The 18,456-nt window shown below is 59.7% G+C and overlaps 3 protein-coding genes across 9 annotated transcripts; 1 reads left to right on the top strand and 2 right to left on the bottom strand.

The window, feature by feature from the left end:
* Window positions 1–1,969: 1,969 nt before the first annotated feature.
* Window positions 1,970–4,896, top strand: LOC109251297 (insulin receptor substrate 1-like). Its single transcript, XM_019422770.2, has 2 exons — window positions 1,970–2,799; window positions 3,012–4,896. Exons 1-2 carry the CDS (start codon window positions 2,403–2,405, stop codon window positions 4,178–4,180), a joined length of 1,566 nt encoding a protein of 521 aa, XP_019278315.1. The 5' UTR covers window positions 1,970–2,402; the 3' UTR covers window positions 4,181–4,896.
* Window positions 4,897–5,053: 157 nt separating this feature from the next.
* SAP25 (Sin3A associated protein 25) lies at window positions 5,054–6,908 on the bottom strand. 4 transcript variants are annotated; one of them, XM_019422778.2, is made up of 6 exons: window positions 6,439–6,908; window positions 6,164–6,264; window positions 5,969–6,075; window positions 5,718–5,895; window positions 5,502–5,599; window positions 5,054–5,420 (listed from the first exon to the last, which is right to left on the bottom strand). In XM_019422778.2, the coding sequence occupies exons 1-6, from the start codon at window positions 6,894–6,896 to the stop codon at window positions 5,133–5,135; spliced, it is 1,230 nt and encodes a 409-aa protein (XP_019278323.1). In that variant the 5' UTR covers window positions 6,897–6,908; the 3' UTR covers window positions 5,054–5,132. The 4 variants fall into 4 exon arrangements, with proteins under 4 accessions (XP_019278323.1, XP_019278329.1, XP_019278327.1 ...); XM_019422784.2 differs by having other exon boundaries at window positions 5,502–5,560; XM_019422782.2 differs by having other exon boundaries at window positions 5,718–5,871.
* Window positions 6,909–7,004: 96 nt separating this feature from the next.
* Window positions 7,005–18,409, bottom strand: LRCH4 (leucine rich repeats and calponin homology domain containing 4). Of its 4 annotated transcripts, none has more exons than XM_053894101.1 (18): window positions 18,134–18,409; window positions 14,454–14,598; window positions 14,159–14,285; window positions 13,670–13,775; window positions 11,515–11,651; window positions 11,254–11,369; window positions 11,012–11,111; window positions 10,677–10,767; window positions 10,510–10,586; window positions 10,316–10,377; window positions 10,074–10,205; window positions 9,874–9,987; window positions 9,645–9,757; window positions 9,431–9,514; window positions 9,133–9,218; window positions 8,862–8,999; window positions 8,689–8,766; window positions 7,005–7,355 (listed from the first exon to the last, which is right to left on the bottom strand). In XM_053894101.1, exons 1-18 carry the CDS (start codon window positions 18,351–18,353, stop codon window positions 7,251–7,253), a joined length of 2,031 nt encoding a protein of 676 aa, XP_053750076.1. In that variant the 5' UTR covers window positions 18,354–18,409; the 3' UTR covers window positions 7,005–7,250. The 4 variants fall into 4 exon arrangements, with proteins under 4 accessions (XP_053750076.1, XP_053750077.1, XP_053750074.1 ...); XM_053894102.1 differs by having other exon boundaries at window positions 9,874–9,942; window positions 18,134–18,408; XM_053894099.1 differs by lacking the exon at window positions 7,005–7,355 and adding an exon at window positions 7,727–8,374 and having other exon boundaries at window positions 18,134–18,408.
* Between the last annotated feature and the right edge of the window lie 47 nt (window positions 18,410–18,456).

Here is an 18,456-nt window from a genome sequence, read left to right as displayed (position 1 = left end):
GGAAAGGTGTTCTCACCCAGCGGGGTTGAGGTTCTGCCACTGCCACTTCCCGTCCCTGGGGAGCAAGTGGAGTTACCAGGGCAACAGGCTAACAAGATCTTGTCTGGGGAGGGCCAAGGGCGATGTTGTTGCTAAGGCAACTGATTAGGCCAGTCGTTTGGCTCCAGGCTTTTCCTGGTATCCAGCAGGCTAAATCACCTGGCACTGATTACCACCCCACACCATCACTGTTGCCCAGAACCCAGGTACTCAAATCCCTGCTGCTTTCTGCTCTATCTGTACCCAGCACTTAGGGGTTCAGTGACACAAGGTGGTCTGGAGCTGGTCTCTGTGACAGCAGCTGTGAGTTCACAAGGACTGGGGTGCTTCACTGTGGCCTGGTTGATGCGGAGTGGAAGGAGTAGGGATGAAGAGGCCCTCTGTGGATAGCTTCAAATCAAGCCTGGAGAGTAAGGCTCCAGGCCAGGAGCACAGCAAGTCCGTAGGCCCTATGGGTGCCCTGTTCCTCAAAGCAGCACTGGGAGGGGGAGGGACCTGCAGATCTCTTTTGTGTCCTTGCTACTTTGCACCTGGTACATGTGTCAAGGCCACACTGGAGACAATGGCTTTGAGCACAATTCTGTTTGGGGGGCCACTTATGGAGCCATCACATACCTGCCTCTCCCTGGCCAATACCCGCCAAAAGTAGTGGCTGCCACTGGCCCCAGTGCTCACATGCTCTCTGCACCTCTCCTGCACTTGGTGGGGGTGGGGGGTGGGGGTGGGGGTTATGGCTGAGCCAGAGTCTCAGGGGGGACCTGGGCACCACCTGCCTCTAGCCAGATGCCCATCCTCATGATGACGGTTGGCTCCCTGCATTTCACCCTCAACATGATGGTGAAAAGATATTTGAGGATCCTAGCTTCCACACAGTGCACCATTGGCTTCTCCAGCATTCTAGAAGAATCTGGGGAGTGGAGAAGCATGGGTGGGAAGACCTGCCCTCCCAGCTCAGGCTGTCATGGCCTATGGACTAGTCTGAGAAAACGAACAGGTTTCCCTTGCTTCAGTGTTCTTGCTGTATCTTCTTCCCTACCTAATAGCCCTCCTCCCCATATGCCATCTTCCCCCCCCCCCCATATGTCATCTTTAATAGGGCTAAGACTCAGTTGCCCACATCCCCTCCTCGACCCTTGGCTCCCCCCACCCTACCCCCGCCCTTAGCTATCTTACTAGCAATGAGAATGATAGCACAAAGTCCTCAAAGGCTCCCACCCACGTGTCATCTCCTGGTGGTGTGTCTTCTAGAGTGTGTGGTGACCAGCGCCATCACCCCAGCAGGAGTCATGATCCTTGAAAGGGTCAGAAGTGGGGTGTACAATGTCTGAACCCCAACTCCATCTCAAATCTCTTAGGATGGGGTTCCCCCACCAGAGAGTCTGCACCTCTGATCAAAGCCTTCAGCTGGCCCATGGTAGCATTTTGGGACAGTGGTGGTGAGAAGGGGCTGAGGGCAGCGGGAGGGCAGTGCCCCAGAGAGATGGTGTCTTCTTCCCCAGGTTCTCCTTCAGTGTCCCCTTGACTGGAATTCTGGTGGAATGGTCTGTGCACAGAGACCAATCCAGAAGTCTTCTCTGAAGACCCCTCCTATCACCCTAAACCCAGAGAGAAACTGAACTCCAGCTCTTCTGAAATCAGCACAGCCCAATGATTGGTGGCCCTGGCTCCTAGGCTGGCTTGGGAAGGAAGGGTACAGAACCATTCCTGGGTGGGAACGGAGGACACAGGTTTTGGACGCCTAGAGCCCCAGTAGCCAGTGGCAGGAGCAAAAGGCGGTGCTGCAGTAAGGGCGGTCCCCTAATCTCCAGGACTGCAGACTGCTGCGCCTTCGCCTCCGACACAGTTCCACTCACATTTGCCTCACTTCGGTCGTCGCTTCCTTGGCAGTCAGCTCGGATCCGTAGAGACGCCCACACACTCCCCGCCCCTGCAACCGGGTGGGGTGGGTGGGGTGGAGGCCACCTCTCCCAGACTTCATTCCCACGGCCTGGTGTCCAGCGTTCCGGTCGCACGAGGGTTAACCTCGTGGGGGTGGGGACTCTGGAGCGGTCGGCAAAGGGAGGGAGGGGACAGGAGGCGACCCAAGGCGCGGGGAGCCGGCCGGCTGGCCTGGGTCAGGCCTCAGAGGCCGCTGGAGCCCCGTGTGTCACAGGCCACCGGACAACCACTGGGGTACACGCTGCGCGCTGCGAGGGGTCCACCGCAGATCCCAGGCCCCAAACTTCAAGTCGGAAGGGGTGAGACGCTGGGCATAAAGACAGGTGGCAACCTGTCTGGACGCTGCCCTCCTCCCTGAGGACCGCCACCTCCACCCTACTGAATCTCAGCCCTTACTCCGGCCACTATATTGCCTTTGGCCCGTGATGAAGCGGGGAGGCGGTGGTCCCACGGCGGCCCCAGAGGCCGAGCTGGGCGACGTGCCCCTGGTACTGCCGCGGCCCTGGGCCTGTCCCGCTGACGTGCGGCTCTGCGGCCACCTTCGGAAGCAGAAGTCCCAGCGCCGCCGCTTCTTCGTGCTGCGCGCGGACCCGCCGAGCCTAGAGTGCTACGAGAGCGAGAAGAAGTTCCGCGCCGGCCGAGTGCCGCCCAAGCTCATCGTGAGCCTGGCGGGCGCGTGCACCATCAGCACGCGCGTGGACGCGCGCCAGCGCCACCTGATCCTCCTGTACACGCGTGACCGCAGCCTGGGCGTGGCGGCGGCCTGCGAGGCGGAGCAGCAGGCGTGGTACAGCGCCCTGCTTGAGGTGCGCGCGGCTGCGGGTGAGGCCCCACCCCTTGGCAGGTGGAGACGCGGCGGGGGGCTGGGAACCGGGGGTTGGGTGTTCGCGGGTTTTGTTTATCCTAGGTTGTCCCAGCAAGTCTCGGATATGAAGTTCAAACGTGAAGCGTTAACACCTCTTTAATTCTTGGGGCACAGTGACTCCAACCTCTGGACCCAGGAGCCCTTTGTGACCAGCCCACTATCTCTCCAGGTCCCAGCTTTCACGAGGACCCCAGGGCCTGGATCCTTGCTCCATTTCAGGACGTCTGGCCCGTGACGCTGCGGCCCAAGGGACTGGGGGGGACACGAGGCCTGGGCAGCGGCAGCTATCGCCTGTGCCTGGGTTCGGGGGTGCTGAGCCTGCTGCGGAAGCCCAAGGGCAGAGGCTCTCGGGACACCCAGGCTTCGCCGCCGCCGGCCCTGCGCCTGTCGCTGCTCAGCGTGCGCCGCTGTGGCCACGCAGACTCCCTCTTCTTCCTGGAACTCGGCCGCTCGGCGCCCACGGGCCCCGGGGAGCTGTGGCTACAGGCGCCGGATGCCGCGGTGGCCCAAAGCATTCACGAGACCGTACTGGCCGCCATGAAGCGACTCGGGGATGATGATGCTGGTGGCAGGACTGAGCCACTGCCAAGGGATCCCCCGACGAGCTCTTACAGACCCTCTGTCTCCCAACCTTATGCGACCCTGGCCTCGGCAGCCCAATCAAGCGGCCTGAGCCATCGCGGGAGCGCGGGTGAGAGGAAGGAGAAAGCAACCCCTGAGACCCTGGCGGCGCTGGCGACTGCAGCTTCGCACCCTGGGGAATTGGAGCGGGGCGGGGGCTACGTCGCCATGGGAGCTGGGAGCAACTACGAGCCCATGGGGGGTGGCCAAGCAGGTGGTTACATGGTGATGGCACCCCCGGGCCTTGCAGCCTTTGCCCATGTCCCTCCCCACAAGCAGCTCCAGGGGTGCGGGGGCACTGAATACGTGCCCATGAGCCACTTTCTGCCAGGGTCCTTTTCCTCGAGCTCCCTGCCCCGTTCCTATACGCCCAGGCCCAGGAGGCCGGGACCTTCTTTCCAAGGCCCCCCTCCCGCCGTCGGGGAATGTTGGGGACTGACAGGGGCTCATCCCTGCTTGCAACCACCTTCGGAGCTAGCAGGAGATTATGTGTGCATCAGGTACGTGGCCCCACACCACTTAGGAATGAGCACTGCCATACAAGACCCGACCAAAAACCGCCTCAACTATGTAGACCTGGACCTGGTCCCTCCATTGGAGGCTCAAGGCGACACCCCGGGGTCCAGCATTCACCACCCACACAGCTATGCCCGCATCGACTTCCAGAACCTCAGGGAGGTTCCGGTGAGGAGACACAGGCAGCCCCCTCCAGTCTAGCTGACGGATGGATGGGGAGGAGGAGAGAGAAAACAGGACAAATGCCTTCCTGCCAGCTCCCCTCAACTCCTCCCCTCACCCTTCCAAACCTGGAGGGGCTCTTAGGCACCGCCCCCCGCCAGGACCTGTGACTTGCAGAGCTCTGAGCTGCCCTTAGGCCTGTTACCCACTCTGCTCCTTCCAGATGTGGTGCCTGGGGAATCTTCAGGAAAAGGTTCCCCAAAAAGCTGGATTCTTTTAACGGAGAAAATTCTAGAGCCACCCTCCCCTCTTCCTGCCCACAAACCCCCAGCAAAGCCCTGATCCTTTCTCTCCTGGCAGAGCTCCTGAAGCATCACTCCAAATTCCCAGGCTGGCCTTGGCGCCCCCTACCCGGTCTTGGCTGACTTCTCTCACATGGACCTGTTCCTCCCTACCTGCCTTGTGTCTCCTCCCAGCCAAAGAACTAATCCCCAGCCCCAGGGCTGAACTCCTAGGACCCCAAAGCAAGAGGGCTGAAAGCACCAGGTACCTTCCCTCTACTGCTTCCCAAAAGTGCTGTGCCACCCCCTTACTCCCTGATTTCCCTCTCTCAGCACCAGCCATGTGTTCATACAATCCTCCCTTCTATGGAGCCTGGCAGAGCTGCTAGACTTCTTGCTTCCAAATACTGTCTGGGGGACTGTACTGTGGATCCCGCACACACCCTGCCCTATTAAAGGTGCCCTCCTTGGTCAGCCTGGAAAGGTCTTAGGTCCGTGGATTCCCCTGAGCTACTGTGGGGGTGACCAATGAGTAACAAGAATTTGAGGGGAGGGCAGCCTAAGCTGTGTAGAGGAAGAGATCCCATCCCTGTCTCCATGCCCCACTCTGCTACTCACTACAAAGAGCCTGTTTGCAAACCAACACTTTTATTGTCAACAGAAGCTGTCTAGGGGAGTAGGGGACCCATTCTGCACCCAGAAGGGTATGTTCAATGTGTGTCTGGGGTTTGAGGGGCAGATGGATCAGTGCAGTGAGAACAGCTGGGGCCACCGCTGGGGTCTGGGTGATCAGATACAGGGTCTGGGGGGCCAGCAGGGGGCATGGGAGCCTCCAAAGCCACAGGTCTAGGAGGCCCCTGGCTCATCTGCAAGAGGCCAGTCAGGGCGATGAGCTCAGGCCCACTGAGCCAGGCAGTAGGGCAGCCAGGGGATGGGGTGCGGAGGACCCAGGGAGACATGATAGGAGGTGGGAGCAGCAGCTTCAGAGAGCCCATCACCTGAGGAGACAGGAGGGGGGAGTGTCTCCACCCAAGCCCTGCATGAAAAATAGGCGAGGCCAGGGCAGGAAGTGCACTCACCTGTTGAGAGGCCTCAGACAGATACAGGGGAATACGCTGCCCACATGGCAGCAGAGGGTCTGAAACAAAGACATCTTCACAGCACATCACTGGGAACCCTGGAGAGGAGAAGCTGGGAGGGCAGCAGGCTGGGGTTCCCACATCGGCAAGGGCTGCACTGGTTCCCTGAGGAGCTCGTGCAGGGCCACTCCAAGTCCCTGGGCCCAAGCAAAGTACCTGCATCCCTGGGCTCATGCTCTCCATTCTGATGTCCTGTTGCAGGGGCCAGGGACCTGAGGTCCCGGCCTGAGGCTGCCTCATACAGCGGCCACAATGAGGGATGACACAAGGTCCGGCCTGAGAAGGAGGTGCCAGGTGCACAGCTGGGCCCCTGTGAAGGGGGCATGACAGAACACTGGAGCTTGGGCTCCCTCCGAAGGCACCCCTGCCCCACCCCCAGGACAGAGCCGCAGGTACTCCCAACTCACCCACACCAGCCGGGGTCCCGCTTTAGCCTTGTAGTTGGGATCCCATGGTGCTAACACGGTCATCCTTGAGGGGGCCACCTCCCAGGCCATCTGAGGGGAAAGGGCTACTGGGGCGGGGAGGGGACAGAGATTAAAACAGGCTCGGGAGTCGGTGGAAGGGTCCTATGGGGTAAAGGCCGCAAGGCCTGAACCTACCTGGGGTTCCCGGGGAATGCTCCGCAGCCAGGCCTGCGGGAGGCCGGGACAGCAGCAGCTCTCTCCGGGTCCAGGAGGGCCTTCGGGACCGGGGCTGCGGGCTGGGAGCGGGAGGTACTGAGGTGCACCGGTCACAGCCTCCCCCGGTACTTCCTGGGCAGGGCCGAGGGTGCCTGGTGCAGGGAGTCTGGGCACAGCCATTCTTCAGGGTCGGCAAGGAGATCTCCGCACACTGTGGGCCCCCTGTCGGACTTCCCTCCCGCCCAGCCCCTCACCTGTCCTGCGGGGGAGTTCCTGGCTCCTCCAGGGCTTCCTCTCCAAAGGTCGAGGTCTCCACGGGGTCACTGCCAGCCGAGGAGCCATGTTCCTCGAGCGCCTGCTCTTTGCCCGCGTCCCACCGCCGAGGCGGCCCAGGCAACATGAGGCCTCTGGCGGGGGAGGGCAGCGCAGGCCAGCCGCTCCGTGCCCCCCGTCCGCACCGTCCGCGCCTCCCACCTCTCCCCTCGCAGCCCCACGCGGCCCCCTCACGGCCCTCACCTCCCGCAGCACCCCGCCCAGCTCGCAGGGCCTCGCGGCCACGCCGACGCCCAGCGCGTTTCGGGACCACGTGGCGCGCGCTCCCGCAGGGATCCCGCGGACGCCCCCTGGCGGCGGGGGTGGCTGGGCCCGCGCTTGGCAGCCGTTGGCTATGGAGGGGTGACGCCAGGTGCGGGGAACTGCAGAACCCCAACATCAACACGGAGGCGACCCTTTCCCCGCGAAGCACTGCTTTCGTTCACAGACGGACGGACACACACACACACAACACACACACACACACACACACAACCTGAGGGCAGCCTAAAGGGCCCGACTTCTTTATTGCACTTGACACAAGACCCTTGGCCACACCCAGAGGCGGCCAGGCACCTTGCTGGACCGGGCCTGCTTCCAACCCTTCGGGAGGGCCGAGGGGCGCCCAAGGAACAGGGCCAGGCCCAAGGCCGCCCTCACCAGAGTCCTTGCTAGAAATCAGAAGCCGGGCACGGCTGTCTTCTCTGTTCCTGGGTTGCAGGCCAGGTCGGGGCCCTGCGCCCCTTCCTCAACCCTATGGCCTTTCCAGCAGTGCGTGGACGACAGCAGCGATGTAAGGGAGGCCCCTTCCCGGGGCCCCCTCCTCTTCCAGGATGTGATGGGGCTGGCACAGGGACTCCTGGGGGGAGGGGCCCGGGTTAAGTTCCCTATGTCACCCTGTTCTCTCGGCTTCCCTGCCCTTCCTGGGAGCAGGGTGGGTGAAACCCCAAAGAAGCCTGGGCAAACAGGGCTGACAGGATGGCCCAGGTGGAGGCGGCAAAAGTTCAGGGGCACCCTGGACATGGCTTGGGACAAATGAGACGCAAGGAAGTTGCCAGCAGGTAACAGAAGGGAGATGACACAGGGGGCCAAGGCTCAGGGGAGGAGAGACCTGTCATTTCCAGAGGGAAATGCTGGAGTAGGCAGGCTGGCACACAGAGCCCAAGGGGCACAGCCAGGGCTGGGCCTGGCCACAGCAAGAGCAGACGCAAACACACACACAGAGGCGGCCACGGTCTGTACAATTTATACACAGAGACAGGGACCCAGCCTGGGCCCCTGCAACTCCTACAAATATAGAGTTCTCTCTACAAAATATAGATAATTTAGCTCCCCATAACAGTGGGGGGACCGGGGTGGAGGGGGACGGCACAAGGAAGAAGGTTGAGATCTACCCTCTGAGGGAGCAGAGGGCAGGGCAGGGCCTGGAGGGAATGAAGGCACCATCAGCATGGAGAGGTGAGGGGCACGGGAAGGGGCTACAGGAGGGTGGCCAGAGGCTGGGGGCCCAGGGTCTGGGGGCACCAGAGTGGGGCCTCTGAGGTCAGTGTGTGTGAGGGGAGAGGGTTCACTAGTGTCTTTGGTAGGGACTGAAGGCACCACTGGTAGGGATGGGGGTTGCACAGGAGTCTTATAAATAGAAATAGGTGGAGAGGGCAGGGGAAAGGGTGACTTCAGGTCCTAGGAACCCAGGAGCCGAGTGTAGACGACATAGAGCAGCAGCATGAGGACCACGTAGAAGAAGATGAAGCCGCCCAGACCAGAGGGGGGCCAGAGGGGTGGGGGGGCCCTGCCCCCCACCCGCTTCACAGCCTCCAGGGTGGTCCACAGCCCCTGGGCGGTGCCCTGGAGGAGATCCGAGGGCGAGCACAGGTCAGCCTGGGAAGGGAGAGTAGGACAGATGGACAAGGACAAAGAGCAGACGTCAGCAGCAGCAGCAAGACAATCCCTCCCCACCCCCTGCCCTCACGTGCCAAGGCCTGAGCCACACCAACATGCAGAGTGCAGGGCACGGAAGCATGCAGGGTAGGGAGGCGTGCAGGAGTGGGACTTGTGGACGTGCTTTCTTCCGGGGAGCAGACACCCCTTTGAATGGAACCCTGCCATCCACACGGAGTGCTCAGCTGAGCCCAGGACATCGCCACTCTATAGTAGGGACTGGCCCTGGGTTCCTGAGAACACCGCCCCCATACCTCAGGCACCCCCATTTTTCGGCAGGCTTCTAAGAAACTCTCCACATTTTTCCGAGACTTGAGAGCACTAAGTTTTGGCTGCAGGAGGGCGAGAGAGGAAAAAGAAGAGAGTAAGAGAGGCCCTGGCAGTCCTCTGCCCCATCCACTACTTCCCACCCTGGGACCCCACTGACCACAGCAGGCGAGGGCACATGGATGAAGGGCACGGAGCGGGGCCGCAGCTGGTTGGCCAGCTGACAGAGGATGACCCCATTGGCCAGAGCCTCCGCCAGGTCCTCAGGCAGGGGCCGCTGCAGCCGGGACTCCATTACCTAGGGGGCAGGAGGACGACAGGGGAGCAGTCAGGGTCAGTGGGGACTCCGGCCCGCCCCTTCCATCCTCCTGAAGGCACCCACAGGGTGTGAAGTAGCCCCTCCCCGCCCCCACAGATCCCACCTCTCTCACCTGGCGCAGCTGTGCCATCAGCTCCTTCTCGTCCAGAAGCTGAGGGGGTCGCCGAGGCCTCACGGCAGAGTCTGGTGAGGAAGGGCCTGGAGAAAAAGGAGGAATGTGGGCTGTCTCTACCACCCACTGCCGACTTTCTGGCTGGGTCACCGTGTCTGGCACCCACATCTCCTGCCTTTGTACTTGTGGGGATTTTCAACACAAAGGGACAATAGACTGGAGAACTCCCAGGCCAGAAGGGGTGACCGCAGCCCAGGGGTTAGTGCTGGCTTAGCAATGGCGACAGGGGGAAACCCACCTGAGCCACTCTGAGAGGAAGAACGGAAGAGGAAGCTGTTTGGTCTCTGAATGGAGCCGAGCGGCCGGGGAGCAGGCACTGTCGCTGGGGGCCAGAGCCAGGGGGCAGGTGAGAAAGACACCCCCTGGAGTCCCATGCTTCCCTCAGACCACCAGGCCCAGCCACCCCCTCACCTATACAGTCCCCCATCCTCTTCCCAAAGTCCCTGTCCAACCTGGTCCAGCTGCAGGAAGGGGCTCCTGGGAGGCAGGGGTGGGGGCAGGGGCCGGGGGGGCTCCCTGCCCCCCTGAAGATCCCAGTTGGGTGGCACTGGACTTGGGCATGCCGCTGAGGACAGACACACAGCAAATCAGAGGGGGTCCAGGGAGGGTGTGCAGGGAGATGGCACAGGGAGATGGCGCAGGGAGATGGCGCAGGGAGGTGGAATCGGGGAGGACACATACTTGTAGGAGGCCTGAGTGGATGAGGCCGCAGGACCTCCGCCAGCAGCCCTGACCCCCGGCTTCACAAAACTGGAAAGCAAAGGAGATGTGGGGTCGGCAGTGCAGGCAGCGGACCTGCAAACCCTGAGGGACAGAGTAGCTCACGAGGGCTCATTTCCACAGCCCCCTAGCCCCACCCCGCCCCTGCCCTCTGCCCACACCTGTCCTTCCGGGGGGCCCCCCACGCTCCGCTGTGCTGCTGCTGCTGCTGCTGCTGCTGCCGCCGCTCCCGCTCCTGCCATAACTGCAAAGTGTCCGGGCGTCGCCGCTCCTCACCAGCAGGCTCCTCCCGCCTGAGGGGTAGAGGCAGGACCAGTGAGGCAGAGCAGGGTCAGGAGAGGAGGGAAAGTGTAGGGTGACGGGGTAAAGGGAGGAGATGCCGGCTCAGGTGGCTCTGGGGTACCTGCTGTTTGGTGCCTTCTCTCCGTCCCCTGCCACAGGGCTCAATTCTGGTGGCCGGGGCTCCTAAAGAAAAAGCAGCAGAGGGGGTGAGGGAGGATCTGTTCCCCCAAGACTGTACTGGCTCCCTCCCTCCGCTCTCCTGTCCCACAGGGCACAGCACACTACCGGGCACAGGGACAGGGGCCGGACCCTCACCTCAGCAGCACCTCGCTCTTCGTCCTCCCCAGGCACGTGGCTGTCAATGAAGTCAATCTGCTCAGGGTCTCCGTCAGCTGGAAAGGCCAGGGCACGTCAGCAAGCAGGGGGGAGCCTTCGGGGACCTGTCCATTACCCCAGTCCCCTTATCCCAACCCATCACTCACCAGAGCCATCCTCCCTCCGCTCCCTGGGCCCTCGAGGCTCCCGGGCCAACTCTGAGATTCGGAAGGACAACTCCGAAAATTCATCCGTTGACTTTAAATGCGGAAATGCAAAAATGGGAGTCGGCTGCTCAGCAATGCTGGGGGTTCATGGGGTTCAGGCCCTTGGGGTCTGCTGCTGAGCCAGCCCTTCCTTGGAAACTTGGGCAAGGGAAGAAGACCACTCCAGCCACCAACTGTCACTCTGATATTCAGAGGCACCAAGCAAAGGGTCCTGGCTCAGGAGGTTCTCCCCGGGGGCTGAGACCCCCAACGTCCCTCAGAAAAGAGGCTCTTACCTCATTTCCAGACCACCTCTTGCTGCCGCTGTCAACACTGTGGAAGCCTGAGTCTAGCCCACCATCGTACCGACGTCCCGGAAATAAGTCCTCAGCAGGGCTAGTGCCAGCCAGGGAGAGCTAGTCAGTCCGATATCAGGCAGTGACCCCTCTCATCTTCCCACCAACACCCACGGAGTCCATGCTGCCAGGAAGGGGCAGCAAGTATCCAGGAGCGTCCTTCCTTCCCACTTAGAACTTACCAGGGACTGAAACTCGGGGGGCGGGAAGGGGCCAGGTCCCCCAGTGCTGACCCCCCACGCCGCCCAGCCTCTGTTGACAAGTACTTAAAGATGTGAAGCTTCCCCTTCAAGCAGATCTAGGTATAAGGGGGCACAAGGTAGGGGTTAGGGGAAGGGAAGGGGGCTCCCCCAGATCCCGATTGGCTGCTAAAGGGAACCACCTCCCAACGCCTACCCACTCTCAGCTCTGTCTCCATGGTCTACCCCAAACCCACCCCTCACCTGAGCAGGTGGGCTTTGCAGGGGGTTGCTGTCCAGCAGAATGACCTGCAGGTGCCTGAGGCGGCAGAAGGAGACCGGGATGCGGGAGACACGGTTACAGGAGAAATCCAGGCGGACAAGAGGAAGATCCCCCAGCTCTGGGCGTGGGTGAGGGAAGAGTCAGGAGCCTGCCCAAGGGGGGGAGGGTCTTGTGCTCACCTCCTCTGCCCTCTGCTCTGGCCAGCTGGCCACCCCGGGGTCCACCACAGGATGCCCTGACTGGCTGAGAGCACTCCCCAGGAACAACCTACCTGGTTCCCTTCCTGCTCAAATATGGCCCCCTCCAGGCCCCCCTCCCTTAGCTCCTATCCATCTCATGTGCTTCTCTCCTTTTCCCCACCCTGCCCACTGCACACTTCAACCGTTCCTCCATTCCCAAGTGACCATCACAGACCCAAACCAAACTGTGACGTCGCACAGCTCAAAAATCTTCCATGACTTGCAGCCAAGGCTGCTGAGGGTGAGTGGCCTGTGCCCTGCACAAAGGACCCAGGCAGGAAGGGACTGCAATCCCACCTGAACTTCACTAGCTAAGCCCTTCCGGTCCCAGGCAAGGCTGTGCCCACCCACAGAAAAGGGTGCCTTTTTCTATTTCTCAAACACACACAGTTGGATTAGTGGTAGCCAGAGACACAGAATAAAAATCACCACTCCCTGGCCCAGCACGGTCAAGGTGTTCATGATCTGGCTCAGCCCACATTTCCCATCTCACTGCCCACCCTTACACCACATCAAACAACCCTCCAGCCCCTTGGCTTCTGCACCTTTCCACCTGCTGCTTGCTCAGCTGGGACAATGTCATTTTTGTGTCCATCTTTCAAGGTTCAGCTCAAGTGTTGCCTGCCTGCTCCACAAAATCTTTCCAGACACTTAGGTTAGAATTCCCTGCTCCTTCCTCTGTGTCCCCAGAGAATTTTGCTAGGGTCTTTTTTATGGCCCAGAGAGCATCCTGATCAAATGCTTGTTTACACTGCTACTGACTCAGAAGGAAAGAGAGCCAGTGTAGGAGTAAGGGGAGCTCAGAGAAAATGGGTTACCAGCTGACTCCCTCCCTTGTTCTTTAAGAACAAGATGAACAAGGCTCAGGTCCTTCTCACCTGGCCATGGCTCGCCTTTCTCACCACATCCTGCCAGACTGTGCTCCCTCCCACCCACATGCTTTGCCCCAGGATGCTTTGCCTGGGATGCAGAAGGAAGGAGAACTTTCCTTCACAGGTCGGCTCCTGCCATGCCGCTGGGGCAAAGTCTTCCTCAAACTCCCTGAGCAGAGCCACGTGCCTTCCCTCCAGCTTCTGCAGCTAAGAGTCCTGTTCTAGCACTTTCTTCCACTTCTCTCCCCATGAAGCCAATACAGTTTAAGAGTTGGCCCCAGATCTGAGTGACATCACACACATCTACCTGATGCCCACCTAAAACACAGGAAACACACGACAATGCTGGCTGGCTAAGGGCAGTGGTGCTTGCTTTGGAACAAAGGCTATCAAATGTTGGGGTGGATCACAGCTAGCTCGTTCAAATGGGGCTGCTTGGGCTCTGGCACGTGGCTCCACTGACTCAATCTCCGGGGAGGAGGTACAGGGCATCATCTGACTTGAGAGCTCCCACTGGGTGAATGAGGACACCGGGTGATGCTGAAGGCCCCTTCCAATCCTGGGATTCTACAGGGTACCAACACACTCACTCACTCTCCCTTCTGTGCCTTGTTCCACATTTGTGAAACACAGCTAATAACCCATGTCTGCCAGCCTCAGAGGGTTGCTGGTTAAGAACAAGTAAGTTAGGGGGTACTTGGAGGGCTCAGACGGTTAAGTGTCTGACTCCTGATTTTGGTTCAGGTCATGATCTCATGGTTCGTGAGTTCAAGCCCCACATTGGGCTCCACGATGGCAGTGCGGAGCCTGCTTGGTTTTTTCCTTCTTTCCCTTTCTCTCTGCCCCTCCCTGCTCACTCTCTCTCATTTGTTTTACACACTGCAAAACCTTAGGCAACTAAGGCATCGATGTTCTGTGAAGAGTCTTTGTCTGCGACTTCTCCAATGTAAACAACACACACACACTCTTTCTCTCCGCACGCCCCCCCCCACCCCGCCCTCCCTCCAGCTCCTCATTCTCCTTACCATCAGGGAGGGTGCTGAGCTGGTTTCTCCGAACACTGAGGTCCCGCAGGGAAGGGAGGCTACACAGCTCTGTGGGAAGGGACTGCAACTCATTGCCACTCACATCCTGCAATGAGGAAAGAAGCAGGGCAGGAGCCCTAAGACCAGGAGCATCAGGGGCACCTGCTGGTTCAGTCAGCTAAGTGGCTGACTCTTGATTTCGGCTCAGGTCATGATCGCACAGTTCATGAGATCGAGCCGTGCGTCAGGCTCTGCGCTGACTGCTTGCGATTCTCTCCCGCTCTCCCTCTGCCTGACTCACTCTCTCTCTCTCTCTCTCTCTCTCTCATAATAAAGAAATAAACATTAAAAAGAAAAAACAAACAAACAAGAGCATCAGAAACTGCCTCCTGTCTCTGGCCACCTCCAGGTGGTCCCCACCTCTCCCCAGCTTCCCCCAAAGGTGCCTGGCTCGACAGCCCCTCTCCTGGCCCTGCTCCCTATGCTCACAAGCTGCCGCAGACTTCCCAAGGCGCTGATGTCGGGAGGCAGGGCTCCCAGTTTGTTGTTGCTGACAATGAGCACCCGGAGGGGCAGCTGGCAGATGTAGGGTGGCAGCGATGACAGCTGGTTTCGGCTGTGGAGGGGAGAAAGGCAGTGGGCTCACTCCCCAGGCACGGCATCCCAGGGTTGCCCTCTTTTCAGGGTCACCAGGAGGGGGACTCAGGGTACTGTGCACTGGGACTTGGGGCTGAGAAGAACAAGCTCCCCACCCTGCACCCCCTCCCCAGCCACGCCTTCCTACCTGAGGTTGAGGTAGGTAAGGGCCGTGAGATTCCCCAAGGCTGGGTTCAGGCATCTCAGGCAATTGTGATAGAGGCTCAGGCCCTCCAGGGACACCAGCTGGCATGCTGCCTCCGGCACCTCGGGGAACCGGTTCCGGGAGAGGTCTAGGGGAAGCAAGTATCAGAGGAGAGCTGTGGAAAGACCCAGCCCTGGACAAAAGGACCATGAACTCTCCCAGAGCCAGCTGCCCAGAAGTCTGCCTCCCCTTCGGACCTGAAGAATCAGACCTATAAACCTGGGGTCCCTGGAGACAACAAAGCTTTCTGCAAAACTTGAGCATGTTGCAAGCACATTACCAGAACAGCAAAGGAAAGGCAAAGGCCACAGGGTCCCAGACTTGGGAGAGCAAAACATGAACACCGCCTTCAAGTACACAAATGAAGGGCTATCCTGGAAAGGGTAACTGGCTTCTAGAACTCTTGTGATTCCTGTTGTTCTATGGAGAAGGGCTGGTGCTCCAGAGAAAATAGCAAGGTAATAGAGTGGGAGGCTCGAGATAAGAATATTGTCAACCTCTGGGGGAGACCACTGAGAAAGCTCATCCCTCCTCAGGGGCCTTTTCCCCAACCTCAACCTCTTTTCAACACAGGGGAGAAACCAAGGGCCATTAGAGTCTGGCTCTAGAGATTAAATAAGGCTCCTGACATACTGGACAACAGCGCTTCTTCATCAGCCCCTGGGATCAGCAAGCCAGGTCCAAGAGTCTGTGAAGTAACAGACTCCCAGGGACCAGGAAGGGAGGCCAAGCTGATCAACCTGGAGGTGGGAGCTACAGTCCTCGGGTCCCTCCCATCAGGATACACTGTGCTCAGGACTGGCCTCCTTCCCACCTTCTTCCAGCTCCACCAGCCCCGCTCTACTTCCTCTCTTACTGACCCAGACTTCAGGCACTCGGCTCTTTTGCAGGATCTTGGTGTGGGTGAGGGGCAGAGAGGGAGGAACAGAGGATAAAACCTCTTACCACCCCTTATTCTCAAGGGGTCTCTTGCTACTCCAATGAAAGGAGTCAGGCATGGGGTTTCCGCCAGTCTGGGGACGGTAATTGCTGAGAGCCCTGCAAGCAAGACTGGATTTCTGCTTCCTCTCCTCGCCTGTACTGGGAGGGGCCCAGGGCCTGCTGTGGGATGTCTCTGGCAACAGAACTTGGGTGAGCTTTTTAGACAGCCCTCCCCAGGAAGGGGTGAGCGAAAGCCATTGGGAGGGAAGCTGGGGTATATCCCCCAAGGAAACGAATCTCACGACAGGAAATGGAGTAGAAACAAGCTGTCGGGTTCTCTCTCTGGTGGGCCCTATGTTTACCAGGGCGGTGACAGCCTGAGGCACCAGGGGTCCTTCTTTCTCCCTCTCTGCTCACAGTCCCGGAGCACAGAGAGAAGACCTGTCAAGGGAGAAGACCCAAGTTCTGGAGAGGGTGAGAGGGCCAGATGCAGGCCTCCTCCGCTCACCTTCCACCTGCCTGCTCTCCCTGCATCCCCAAATGCATGTGTGTGCAAGCGCGGGTGCCATGGATGAAGGGGGTGGAGAGGACAAGCCGGCTGAGCGGCGACAGGGGCAAAAGGGGCAAAAGCTCGGGGTGGAAGGGAGCCCAGCCTAGAGGAGGCAGGGCACAGGAGGCACAGGATGTGGTCTGTGAGAGAATGAGCTGCACTTCTCCTTTGTGAGGGCGGCCCCTCCCCGCCATCTCAGGGTTCACCCTACTTTCAGGGGCCCCAAGGAACAGAGTCCGAGGGATATCGGAGACCTGTGCCACAGGAAATATGCAGAGAAAACAGTGGGGCAGAAAGAGTTGGGAAAGCAGCAGAGGGCTCAGGATAATCTGGCGGAGTGTTGAAGTGTTTAGTCTGGGTTGGAGGGCAAGGAGGTATGGAGGGCAGGGTATGGGCAACCCCAACTGTTACTTCCCCTTTCCACTCCAAACTATAAGCCTTCTGCTTGGGGAGCAGGGTCAGAGAACATTTTGGACAAGACAGATTCCACCTGGCCTACAACCTGGGCCCAGAAAGGACTTAGGATTTCTGCGTGGAGAGCAGGACAGGGAGAGGTCCTCAGTAAGCTGGGATTTTCCCACTTCGTCACACAAACTCACTCAGGAGAACTAACTGCCTGCACCCTGAGCCGGAATGCTGGGGGAGGAGGCGGGGAGGGGGTAGGAGCTGGGAGGGGCCAGGGAGTTCTTGGTAGTTTTCCCCAGGAGTCCACTCACAGAGACAGAGCCCTAAGGAAGTAAAGAATAACATTTGGTCTTTGTCAAAAAACAAGCAAGGGGGAGGGGAAAGGGAACAGACGGCGAGTGTCACACAGCTGCTGAGGTCAATCTGGAGCTTGGGGGTTAGGCGGCTGGGGGAGACGGAGAGGGAGAGGAATGGCTCCTGGGGCTCACCCATTCCCTGAACTCACTTGCTGCATGGTGGGCAAGTAAGTTTCCCCAGCAACCCAAGAAAAGTGGAGAGGTTTAAACTGGTTCTCCCCAGAACAGTGGAGGAAACAGAGTGTCTGTGTCCACTTGGGTGTTTGCAGGTGAACAGGCACCTGCTAGAGGAGAAATGCATTCAGTCCCTGAGCAGTGTTTTCAGGAGGACACTCAGCCAGCCCCAAGTCCCACCCCTGGGCTAGGCTGGGGTGGGGCTTCGGGAATGCGGTCCTCTGGCCCACTCCCAATCTCCACCCCCCAGCTGCCAGCCCAGGGTCATAGGTTGTTGCCTCCTGAGCAGCTGAAGCCTGACTCACCTGTCATGGTAGAGTCCCCCACACCCCACCATCAAGAGACACCGGGGAGGAGGGACATGATTAGAGTGATCTGTGGGGTGGAGGAGTGGAAGGACAGTGGGACAGTCTCTAGCTTCCCAGAACTCCATGCCAGGAGATAAGATTTCCTTCCTTTCAGCAACTGCCTCAAGTCCCTCCCCTCCTAGGGAAAGCAGACACTGAAATGGGAATTCTAAGGTCCCTATGAGGTCACAGGCTCCATTGTGACCTCACACACGCAAGAAGGAGGGGGAGTCTCAGATAAGGGGGTCAGGGATAATAGGTGGAAGAGCTCGCGGAGAAAAGAGTTAGGGGAGGTGTAAGATTTGCTTCTTTCCCATAGGCTTGCTGGGTGAAGAGTGGAGAGGGCCAGGGGGCGGGACGATAAGCACAGTAAACAGAAGCACCAGGTTGTTAGGGGCGAATCCTAAGGAACAGGGGGGCCTACGGCTGTTCGGATCTAGGTGGAACCGGGAAAGAGTTGGAGACGAAGTGGAGAAAGAGAAAGGAGTCATTAGAGGGGCTCTTGGGGGCTGCTTTAAGGAACGATCAGAACTGAGGTTGAAGAGGTCATGCAAATGAGCCAACCAGGTGAGGGGCGGGACCATTCTACAGGTGCGCAGAAAGGCAAATAAAGAGAAGCAGAAGACGGGGAACTCTCACAACACTCGGTCAGGGCGCCGGACGTTCGGTACAAAGGAGAAATGGGTTCATTGTCCAGGAGTTCTCAAAGTGGGGAGGGGGAGTTAGCAGGCTTATGCAAATAGTCAGGGTCAAGAACCTCGACGGTCAGGTGAAGGGGCGGGCCAGACTCCCGAGACCGGTGAGAAACAAGCTAGGGGCGGGGCTATGCAAATGAGGGTCCCAGCCCGGGACTAGGCCGAGTGCACTCACCAGCCTGGGTGATGTCTGACAGGTCGTAGCTGCGGGCCGCGCCCCGGGGGAAGTACTTCAAGCGCCGGTTGGACAGGTTCAGGGTCCCGGTGGCCACGGCCTCCTCTAGGGCCCGCTCTGCACTGCGGCTCCCGGGCAGACCCGGAGACCCCGGAACGGAGGTCGTGGCCGCCGCCTCCTCACCCCCGGCGGCGAGTGGGGCCGCTACCGCCGCCGCCATCCGCTCTCGGCGGCTCCCGCTGCCTGACTGACGGGACCGGCCGTCCCTCCTCCCCCCTCCCCCTCCTTGGAGCCGCCGTAGTCGCTTCAAGGGGGAGGAAACG

Source organism: Panthera pardus, unplaced genomic scaffold (assembly GCF_024362965.1).
Source record: "Panthera pardus isolate Hobbes unplaced genomic scaffold, ASM2436296v1 HiC_scaffold_4, whole genome shotgun sequence".
NCBI lineage: Eukaryota > Metazoa > Chordata > Mammalia > Carnivora > Felidae > Panthera > Panthera pardus.
The sequence above is the reverse complement of the archived record's forward strand: the minus strand, read 5'-3'. Positions and strand labels throughout refer to the sequence as shown.

Bases quoted from the DNA above. Each gene is read 5' to 3' on its own strand.
- LOC109251297 (XM_019422770.2), top strand. From the start codon at position 2,403: ATGAAGCGGGGAGGCGGTGGTCCCACGGCGGCCCCAGAGGCCGAGCTG. The intron at 2,800-3,011 runs GTGAGGCCCCAC...CTATCTCTCCAG, and splicing joins TGAGGTGCGCGCGGCTGCGG to GTCCCAGCTTTCACGAGGAC.
- SAP25 (XM_019422778.2), bottom strand. From the start codon at position 6,896: ATGTTGGGGTTCTGCAGTTCCCCGCACCTGGCGTCACCCCTCCATAGC. The intron at 6,076-6,163 runs GTAGGTTCAGGC...TCCCCGCCCCAG, and splicing joins GCATTCCCCGGGAACCCCAG to TAGCCCTTTCCCCTCAGATG. The intron at 5,896-5,968 runs GTGAGTTGGGAG...CCCAAGCTCCAG, and splicing joins CGGGACCCCGGCTGGTGTGG to TGTTCTGTCATGCCCCCTTC.
- LRCH4 (XM_053894099.1), bottom strand. From the start codon at position 18,353: ATGGCGGCGGCGGTAGCGGCCCCACTCGCCGCCGGGGGTGAGGAGGCG. The intron at 13,776-14,158 runs GTGAGCATAGGG...TCCTCATTGCAG, and splicing joins TGGGAAGTCTGCGGCAGCTT to GATGTGAGTGGCAATGAGTT. The intron at 11,652-13,669 runs GTAAGGAGAATG...ACCCACGCCCAG, and splicing joins GCTCAGCACCCTCCCTGATG to AGCTGGGGGATCTTCCTCTT.